This window comes from Opisthorchis viverrini (genome assembly GCF_000715545.1).
Source record: "Opisthorchis viverrini unplaced genomic scaffold opera_v5_216, whole genome shotgun sequence".
NCBI lineage: Eukaryota > Metazoa > Platyhelminthes > Trematoda > Opisthorchiida > Opisthorchiidae > Opisthorchis > Opisthorchis viverrini.
The window spans coordinates 428,240-439,162 of record NW_008751872.1 but is presented as its reverse complement, the minus strand read 5'-3'; the positions used below and the strand labels follow the sequence as shown (position 1 = coordinate 439,162).

The 10,923-nt window shown below is 45.3% G+C and overlaps 2 protein-coding genes across 2 annotated transcripts in view; one reads left to right on the top strand and one right to left on the bottom strand.

The window, feature by feature from the left end:
- The window catches only part of T265_08390 (hypothetical protein), a gene marked incomplete at both ends in the record, with an annotated part of 63,675 nt that overhangs the window by 35,255 nt on the left and 17,497 nt on the right, over positions 1-10,923 (top strand). Inside the window, 3 exons of the mRNA XM_009174184.1 lie at positions 1,565-2,096; positions 7,342-7,624; positions 10,212-10,542. Coding sequence (XP_009172448.1) covers positions 1,565-2,096; positions 7,342-7,624; positions 10,212-10,542 — 1,146 coding nt within the window. The remainder of the gene's footprint in view (positions 1-1,564; positions 2,097-7,341; positions 7,625-10,211; positions 10,543-10,923) is intronic.
- On the bottom strand, positions 5,460-10,896 carry T265_08391 (hypothetical protein; the record flags this gene model as incomplete). Its single annotated transcript, XM_009174185.1, has 3 exons — positions 5,460-5,537; positions 7,776-7,936; positions 10,860-10,896. The coding sequence occupies 3 exons, from the start codon at positions 10,894-10,896 to the stop codon at positions 5,460-5,462; spliced, it is 276 nt and encodes a 91-aa protein (XP_009172449.1).

The following is a 10,923-nucleotide window of genomic DNA, read 5'->3' as shown; positions in this document are numbered from 1 at the left end:
CAGTCGACGTTTTTGCGAGTGAATTAATGAGCCATCTTTTTCATTTATCGTTTCGCTGACCGTTGCTTTCCTAGGGCCAGTCGATCGTATCAGTTGATAAAGGGCACGGCTGTTTCCCGTAGCAAAAGCCTTCTCCATCTCCCGAGCTTTCGATGTCCACCAGAGTTCTCTGTCTTTCCTTGGACTCTTTACTATTTGGCGTTTGAGGGATTTGCGTGTGCCGTCGTACTCGTTGTCTGCTGGTATGGCTTTCCTGGCACCAATCATGGATAACGACCTCGACGACATCAAGTGGTCTTGTGGTCGAATGGGAGAAGTCGGGCAGGCAGCACTGAACGCCGATAGTATAGCTCCTTTCACATTGTGCCACGCTTCATCCACATGCTCACTGCCACCACAGTATTGTTTTACTGTGGAGAGTTGTTGGGCTAGCTCGGATCGATACTGTTGAGCTATGGCAGTTCTTCGAAGATAGTGGATTGGCATGCTGCTTGCCGACCTGCAGTGGCCTGAAGGGAAACGAACTGTCAGGCGTGCGCGCACCATGGCGTGATCGGAATCAAGTGGTGCGCCCCAGGAAGAACGGCAGTCTTGAATTGTGGCTTTCCACCGATGACTGATGGTCACGTGGTCCAACTGGGTCCACGGTTGATTTGTAGTTGGCGGCCGCCAGATTACGCGGTGCGAACGTTTATGTTGAAAGTTCTTATTTGCCAGAAACAGTTCGTGGTCAGCACACAACTAAAGGAGTCACACTGAAGTTTGTAGAATACATTCGTCCACTTTGTTACATTCAACCTTCCTTTTGGTTTCAAGGGGGTTCTTCTCAACGTCTTTACAGGCTTGAAGGCGACTATCATTCTTTGTTGCCGTAAATGTCTGGCAGTCATCTCCGCGACGTTTTTGTTATCGTGCAGAGCAATGCTTCTCTCTTCTGACTGTGTTGGCGAATCAGCTTGGTGTTGGTCTTGTAAGCATCTCCATATGAAGTTTCCCGTTAGCCATTATTTTGGAATATCTGGTAAAGTTTTCGCCCCTATTTATTTCGACCCTGTTGTGTTGCAATGCGTCTCAATACGCTTGAATAGGGTTCGAAAGCATCTTCGTTTGTGACATTTCAGATGGTTGTGTTTCTTTCCTGTATAGTTCTGTTTGCAGTTGGCCGTCTATTGTCCTCGTGACGAACACATCTAGGACCGCCAATTGGTTGTTCTCCTCCGTTCCCACTGTGAAGTGGATGTCGAGAGGCACGTTGTTCAGCACTTGAATCGCTCGTGACAGTTGATTTTTCTTTGCAATGGCAAATGTGTCTTCCGCACATCCTACCATATTTTTGTTTAGTGTCTAGTAGCACTGTCTGCTTCTTCATTGTAATTTCTTCAATTGGTGATCCCATTGGCCCTCCTTTGAGTTGTCCATAATATTCTCCATTTAACTCGAAGTAAGTGTCAAGCACAGATATAGTAGCTTGGTGCACATCTTTCTACATTTTTCACTTTTCTGACATCTTTCGTGTATTCATCCTTATAACAAACTCTGGCTGTTTATAATCCCATCCAATCAGGCACCACTGGATACTTCCGGACTTCATTCAAGCCGTTCCACAACAAACCTCAGTGACGATACACAACATCCCGCATCCGAACCCGCTATTCCTGCGGAACAACTCACTCAGACCTCCCAGAAAACAGGTGTTTTACCTTCCTCTGTCGTTGTAACCACGTCCCTTTCAACTTCTATCACATCCACCACACCGTGCACATCCGTGCCCACAACCTCTGTGCAGCCCGGATTCAACCTATTCGGATTCGGATTGTTCACCGGCCTGAGGGCACCCCTGCCCAAGATCCGGAGGAAGCCGCGACCTCCTTCTCCGGAACCTTCGCGATCTGCCAAACACTCAGAACAACGTGGTAGGTCGGAGTCGGCGAATGAAAGCGAGAACGATACTCTAGATCCCGAGCCGAGACGTCGTTCGACCGGTAGGAGGAGCAGTGCTAGTGATACAAGCAGTACAGATTCTGATACCGATGCGGATGTGCGAGCTGTTAGTAAACATGATCGGGAATGGGAGAGTCCAGGTCAGAAGAGATCATGTTTATGTGCATTTTTCTAAAAAATATTCCTGGATTCATCTGCTACCCTTCTTAGATTTTGGTGATTTCACTTAGTGCAGGTTAATCATCTAAATTATCAGCTCTCGTCTGTGATCTACCGCACATTGTTCATTTGTCTTTTCTTTCGCACTGGTTTTTGGCCGGGAGGCTGCTCAATCACTAGCCCCCATAAGTTAAGGTGTTCAGACACAATCCTTTTGTTCTGGTTCACCTGACAGCCACTACCCTCCACTTTTAACTTCGTATTACGATAGAGACCTCATGAGTATACTTCGAACTGAGGTTAGTTGCTTACCTGCCACTCAAAAGGTACCAGTGCCTCTTAAGTAAAAAGAGCATAAAATGCAGCGAGATCTTGTGCCATCTTGAGTGATATTCTTAGTTTTTGGTTTGCTCATAATTATCTCGGTTTTATTTATTTCTTTGATGCGAATAACTGTGCGGTTGCGCGCGTCATTACATACTATCGTCGTCAAGCTACTATGGTTATCATTGGTATAACCAGTATTGGCATTACGACAATTGTCACCATCATCGGCAACAATAACAGTAAACAATGGTAACTAACTGTCACTTGACCGTGTGGAAGGATATCCTTGTGAGTGAAAAACATCGTAGAGAAAGAGGGAAGGTGCGGATCTTGTTAGCAGAGCGGTATTGTCCAATGAAAAACTGTCATGTCTCTGTGTTTTTAATAGCAACGCGATAAACATTTGAGCATAATATCGAAGTAAGACTCCACCAGTGAGATTGACGGAGTTCGAGATAGCTCAGTGGTTAAGGTCCGGTGCCAACGAAAGGTCCGCGGTTCGAACCCAACACCAGCATCTCGACTTCTCCTGTCTTTGCTTCGGTAACCCAGCATCACCTGAGCTCTTGTGCCTCCTTTGGTTGGCATGGCAGCTAGGCACAAAAGGGTGTTACAAATGAACCATTATTTCTATTATTATTAGTGAGACGGACCCATCCTTCTTTCTGGGTCTACTTAGTATGATTAGTATTCAGCGACGGGCTGACATTAGTGGGATAGTCCAACTAGTAGGTGGCAACAAACTCGTACCAGGTCTTGTGGGGTCTTTAAGCACGTTCAAAGTGAATCGTGTGGACCCCAATCAGGAAGTTGTGAAGATCCTCCAACAATCAGCTCGAGAGTAGCCACCTGCATTCCGTGTTGTCATTGTCTATTCCCCGTGAATTTTTCGTTGATCAGAGTTTAGAGAACAAAATGGTGCTTTTTTGATACACCATGGTTGAACACGTGATACAAGTCCCGGCTCTCTGAATCCGACAAGTTTTAGTTGCTACTCTAGTGATTCATTACGAACCACTCGTTTGCGTCTTTATTGTGTACGTGCAGAATCCAACTAATGCCTGCTATGATACGACGGCATCGACAATCAGACGTTTGAAGCCGTTTAAGGTCTCTCAGCTTCTCCATTGTACACACGGCCCCTTAGATTAAGTGAAATTCGTTTCTGGTGCACGCATTCACCAATGATTCTTGCGCCCTGGCAGCGCGTACACCGGCTTATGTAACAGTTCTGTCACAGCTTGTGCAGTTGCTCGTATATGCAAATTGATCAACTAACTCAATTTTTTCCTAATGAAGTTCCCAGTGGAAACGGGGGACTGAAAATCATGAAACACCTTGAAGTTACCAAACGCAGCCTGAACCAAGTAATCGCTTCCCAGATTCTTTAGGACTGGTGGTCGTCAAACTACAAGACATTGAGATCCGCGTAGTCGGAATCTAATAATTACTCACTAAATTTTATCTCGGTACCGAGATCATCGGTGCCTTGTAATGTTCATTCTGTGATGATATCGATGGTAAAATTGAGGGCAGATGGCAGGAATCCCACCAGTTGCAGGAAAACTTTTAGCAGTTCGTTGTAAACGTCTACACAGTCAGAAGCTTTGGAAAAGGAACACAAAGTATTGAACATAGCTGCATCGGCTACCGGAAATTGTGATCACATTGTAGATAAAAAGCAACTTTATCATGATCTATCAAGTGCAAATCTTTGACAGCGTTCATAAAGTTACGCGGCGCGGCGTCATCATCATCAACTGCCATGCTACCGGAAAGTTGCACGAGGGTTGAGATACTGCCAGGTTGCCCAAGCAAGCCCAGGGGAAGTCGAGAGGCAGAGGTCGGATTCGAAACACAGACCTTTTGTTCAGTAAATTCGCGCTCTAACCACTTGGACCATCTCTCCCCCTCATCATCAACTATAAACACAGGAACTTGTTGTGCAGTGGTTATGGCTGCCACAGTTTCATTTGCCCATGATTCCGGGAGGTGGGGAGATGGCCACGCATTGAAAGCAGCTGTTATGATTGATGCATAAATACAGGGGTGTCAGCGGATTTGTAACTGGGGGTATAGGGACGGGAGCTATGCGTCGAAGGCAACAGCTTGGATGCACAAGCGCTATTGAGGGCGAGATTGGGCAACATCTGACAATGCCTCTAACCCATAATATGTCCCGTTTTGGGGTCACCATCTCTTCAGTTGCGACTTTCATGTCACGTAGTCACGTGTTGACTGGCTTCTCGAGTGATATCTCAGATGGAAGATTCACTCGTCCCCTGAATTATTTTTACTCTGAATTTTTGTTCTTAGCTGCCTCAATTGTTTGTGGATATCGGGGCCTATACAACTCAACCAACAGGCCGGAAGTTATAGCTAAAACTAATATCACTAGTGTTCCCAGACACTTTCAAGTTAGATGTACAAATCTACAGTGAAGTTCAATTGTGAGTGCGACCACCAGTAGATGAGAGCTTAAAACGTGGTACTAATACAACACCAAAATAGATGCCTGCCGTAACTAACTCGTAATCCGTCGATTTTCGATCACTTTAAACTACAAACGACTAGTTCAATGAAATTACCGTCTATTGTGCGAATTGTGTCTACGGCAGCTCCATCTTTTACAACCCATTACATTTTCCGCGTTGCCTAAGTGCGCTTCCAGTATAACATTGATAGAGAAGCTAGTCTTAAATAGAATGCTGTATCTTCAACAAGCTACTAATGCCATGGAGGCGAGGGGAGATGTCTGAGTGGTTACGGCGCGAATTTACTAACCAAGCGGCCCTTGATCCGAACCCGGCCTCTGCATCTCGACTTCCTCTGTCTAGGCTTGGGCAACCTGCCAGTATCTCAGCCCGCGTGCTTCCTTCGGGCGGCATGGCAGATAGGCACCGAAACGGTGTTATAGCTGAACGATAATACCTTGGAGACCGGCTGGTGACCTGCTGGATTGAGGTTTTAAGTCTGCTTAATGCGCCCGGTAGCATGAGTTGTTCGGTTGACAGACGATCCACAAAAGGTTTTCAAGAAGAAAGTTTTGCCCAATAAAGAACTTTCTGGAGTTTCACTGAATCACGTATTCTGGATTCAGGCCACCTTAACTTTGTTTTACGTAGTGAGTTTGCTGTTGTTTACTGGTGATGCCACAGCCAGGCAACACTGGACATTATCAAGTCACTGAAGTCTGTGCGTGACTGTTAGGTCTTCAGTCGGAACGTCTGGCCTCACCGCACGGTGACTGTTAACGCAAAACAACTAGATGTGCAAGTCATTGTGAACCAGCATCCTTATGTGGAAGGAAATGCACGGTCGATCTGGCTTTCCAAAGTCGCCTGTCGCCAACCCACAGAACTTTCACATTTCCTTCAGCAAGCCTTGTTTCATGCGTTTTTGTGTGAATCATTGATTCGCTAGTGGTTAGTTCGTTTTTACGTCCATCGGTAGGTATGCTATGTGTGTAGTTTTGTTTCAAGCAATTCGTGCACTACATTGCGTCCTTTATATAGGAAACTCCTGTATGGAAATAATCCCTAACAGAGCAGTGGTTCTGGCTATTCTGAATCTTTTCAAACATTAAATTCGCCGTTGAGAAGAGGTTGTGTTTCGAAGTATTTCCAGGAGGAATTTCGTCATTAATTTTCCCTTGGACAATAATTTCCATTCAAGTAATCGAGCTGGAAACACTACCTCGATGGCGTAGCAATCCAATAGAAACAAAGCCTCCAACATCCGGGCGTCCATAGTTGCGTCTGCGACCTCAGACTCTCTGCGCCTACTGATTAGAGCCGGATAGGCTGTTATGCTCAGCCAAAGCAAAGCAGTACACTAGTGTTCGTCAGTCCCTGACCGAACACAACTTACACCTTCGAATATGCACCATGGCATCAGGCCACTCAATAAGATTAAGTGTATACTGCTAAAATGATCTGAGAAAAGCATACTAAAGATTTTTCACGTAGATTATGCTTCCACCACATAAGGCACCACGAGACGACGGAACAAAAGCTCTTTTCCTGAAATAACGATTGTTCTGGCAAGGAAAAACATTGCTCCAAACCCAGAGGAGATCAATAGGTGTTTTGTGCCCTTTTGAAGAATGTTTGGTAGTCTTGCTTGAGGTTGCATTTAATCGTTGTCACATTTGCCCACATTTTTCGTGTGATTTTATTTTGTTCGAAAAGTGACATTATGGTGTTTTTTTCACCCAAGTGGTACTGCTCAGTGGTCTTGTAAGGAGGTATTGTCCGGAATTAATACGCTACTCACAAGGTTGCTGAGAACCCTTCGACAGCCCACGGGAGATTCGACTAGGTTCCAGGTGAGTCTTCCATCAAAACCAAACCGGTACGCAAATGACCATATTTCGCTAATTTCGCGTAATTAAGGTTCAACTAGAACATCAGGTCGACGGGAACCTGGGACTGCCCCTAACTGGTGAACCCCAAGAAAGGTTGAACCGATCTCGGGCTGTCGAGGAAATTTCAGCAACCTCATGAGTAGTGTATTGTGTCTATAAAGTGTATCGTGACACCTCGAATATCGTGCCAACTGAACTACGATGCGGCCTGGTGCAGCATATTTAGTTGCTTAAAAACATCATAAACTAGATATTCAGCTGGGTTCCAGGTGAGTCTCCTGTCCAAACCAAACTTGTATGCAAATGAGTGAACATTTTGCTTCTACATTCTTTCACTTCATCGTATGAATAACATTTCTCAGTGTTCGTTTATACCAATTGCGCGGCATAATTTTTACCTTGGTATTAGTACGAACGGAATCACGCCACTGGTTTTGGTCCGTGGTACTTAAACCGTACTTGAACCACAAACACATCCGTTTTTGGCTATTTTGAACACCGCTATTTCATGTCCCTCAATGGTTCCCCCGCTTTTCTGCGGTTGATAGCACATGAGTTGCGTAAAACAGACAATGACCAGCTGCCTCGAAATTCTCCAGCTAAAGCTGGACGAGCGAGACTTCACAGGCGCCAGCGGAGATTGACCAGCGATAGCTGTTCAAGTTTGGACCACTCTCCTGTCCGTCCCCGGACTCCCAGTTCTCGGTCGTCCTCAGCGGAAAATTCTCGCTCCTGCGACAGAGATGGAAACACAGAGGATCGACAACGAAAACCGGAGACTTCACCTCAACGGAAGGAACCTTCCCGTGTAGCAGATGTATTTGCCTCAAGGTAAGTGATCGTAGTAACATAGTTTTCTTAGTATTTTAGATTTTCCACGACCTCTCGTCCCTCTTGTTTTATTCTGACCCAATCCTACTGGTACCGATCGATAGGGCTGATGCTTAACAAACTCTTATTCTTATTCTTGTGATGACTAAACTATCCTTGCTTGTATAGCGTAAGGTGCCGCTGCTTTCATCCCACAACCATCTTCATATGTTTGGAACGTGCCAAGGACACAGCTCCCAACAATATGCGAAGGGGTGGCGATCTCGTCCCAGAATGAATTTACATCTGATGTTGGAGCATTTGGAAGACGCCCTAGAAGACAATGCTGGTAAATTCGTCAGTGCCAGTCTTTCAGTTACCAGGCGATTTTTCCGCACCTTACGCGTCCGTGGAAAACGAAGGGATAAGCGAATTCGTACTAGCGCGTGGTCGAAATCGACAAGTGTGTTCCAAACCGAGCGTCAATCTGTTATTGAAAGTCTTCTCTTTGTTCCGTGGTCAGCCCAAGTCGGCTCTTTCCCCAGAGGTGTACCTTTAGCCTGCCGATTTTCTCTGCTCTTCTGGACGCTCATTCCCGTGTTTCTTAGTCCAGTGGTTAGTCTATCCTGGAGACAGACTATGTGGTGCGCGCGAGGTGCATTGTTGTCATCGTCTCTTACCCACTACTTGAATGGAACTAATTGGTCTCACCCATAGGAGCACCATTTAATAGATTGATACTGTGCACAAGAAACATAATTGAATATACCTGGTAAGAACCACAGTATTTGTAGACAGTTTGAGGGTTTCAAGGTGTTCCGAATGGAATTTGGCACCCCTAAGGTACACTAATAAATCGAGTTAGCTGAGTCTGGTTTCGAAACCGACTATTCATCGAATACGGTATTGGTTCTAGTCGGTAGTGTGGCAAATTCCAACCCAAGAAACTGTCGGAAAAGGGTGACTCCATTGGCCATATATGTATACTGTTTGGTTGAGGTCCAGTTTTCCGGACGATTCTTTCAGAAACTGTATTCGCGGTCAATAAAGTTCCGCAGTATTACGACCAGGCACTCTTTGACACAAGACTTCTCTGCAGTCCTCTAGCGGCTGATGTTATTAACTTAGGCTGCTTAACTACAATATCAGTTTTGACATCTGTGTCCGTTCCATTCATCTCTGTATGGTGAATTGCTAATTAAATCTGGAATTTCCGGAAACAACTGGAGGAGCAGGCCCTGCTCCATTTTCCTATGTCCAACAAGCTTGACATTTGTGGTGCTGTTGGGATCATGCATGCACTAGAGGGCACGTCGACAGTGTGAGAAAGTTAGAGTTCGGACGAAGGACGTCTGTGGATCGGAATAGGAATGTTGAAAGCCGTTAGAGTAATCAGGGTTCAGGTTTCATTAAGCGCTAGTTTCGTTGATTCTGGTTGACACTGGAATAAGATTCGGAATCATATTGGCTGTAGTTAATGTATGAACTCCTGGCCGCGTGTTTGAAGGGGGTTCAGGGGGAGGTTTGGTAGACAGGAAGCCATGAGTACGAATGGTACAGCAATCTTTCTTATACAGCTCCAGTCCGACTACTTTTCACCCCCCTTTGCCTTTCGGCGTCTTTCAGCAAAAAGTACCTTTAATATACGGCCTCTCCCTAATCTGAATTGCAATGAAGTTTTTCGAAAAATACCAAAGATCACCGTACGTCGACAGTGCAAATCTAATTGCTTTTTTGCCAGTACATACTTGCAAAACCTTACGGTTTGGGACAGATGACTAGTGGAAAAAACAGTACCCCCTCTGTAGTACGACTTTGTGAATGGACAACCTGATTCGAATGAATCAAATGTGGTTATGGTTCAAATGCATAGTAGGCGTTTCGGCCAACTTATATTTGGCCATAGGTCCTCTCACAGATGTAAACCACGTCAGTTCGCTACAAAAGCAGTATTGTAGGGTGCACCCACCCTTAAGTTCACCTCCAATATTTCCTCGAATGCTCGTGGGACGCGTCTACGTCCACGAGACTGTTTAAATCACCTATTAGGCTAGGATAGCCTGGCAGTTCGGATCATGGTAGATGATCACTGAGTTCAGGGAAGCCGGTTGCTTTACGTGGCTCCATCCACTTTTTCTCAGAGGTCTGTGTAGTATTGTTCCATCTTATTGTTTTCGACATACCTGGTGGATACTGTTCTACAATCGCTTGCTCCGGTCACATCAAACAGTTCATGGGAGGAGCATCAGAAATGGGAAGTGGCAGTCGCGGGAATTCTGTGTGATACACTCATTCAATCCACCGTACATCCTTGCGACTGCTTTAAAATTGGTCTTATTACTATTTATCACACTCTCAAGTGGCGATCTGTTCCAAATCTCCTTCCCTCCTTATTAATACCACCCCTGTAGTACAGTCAAGTCAATTTAACATTCCTGAGACTTGACAGACTTGGTTGTGACTGCTCCCTAAAAGGTTGAGACTTGATCCTCCCCTCGGCTGTCCGCTGCAGTCTACTTTTCTCTATGGTCGTTGCTTATCTGTATACGGTTACATCCTTGCATCAATAGTCATCGTGCGAGTATCTTCAATTCCACGTCTTTATCAGCTCGGGGTCTGATTCCGATGTGTCCACGCTGAGTTCCCAGAAGCGTTCAGTGATCGAAAAACCCAACCTTTCCAGCTCAGACGAATCCACTGAACCTCTCAACTATTCGTCAGAGGCGGAACATTTGGTCAAATCACGCTCTTTATCTGAAGCCTCACTGAAAAGCCAACATTCCCACCTTGGTTCCCTCTCAACAGAAGTTGGGGACATTGATATGCCAGTCGTTTCTGCTCATTCCCCTGTACATCATGAATGGACGAAACCATCACCACACCACCGCTCAAGTGACATCAGTGAACTGGATACTTCCCTGTCTTCGGCTGATGAACCGGTTAGCTTTCGCATTCCTTTGTCCAATTTGGTATAAATTCATCCTTATTTCTTCTAGCGAAATGTCATAGATGCTTCTGACATTTTTCAGTTATATTAGTGTATTTGTTATGGTTCCCATAATGACCTGTTTGTCAGTATAAGCACAAGGATAGTGTGGGGGTAATATACAGCGCTTAAAACCGTCCACCGGAGCTCCCGGGAAGTGGAGCAAACTTCCATATACAGCACTCAATAATCATTAAAACAGTTAATGGCGCTCTGAAAGCTTGGGAGATAATTTGATTACTAATTGCCAACTGTACCGCATACACTCACTTGAAGTGTCCAGCTCAGCTAACAACTTGACAGCCATCGTCCCAATCCAAGCTATTAGTGTTTT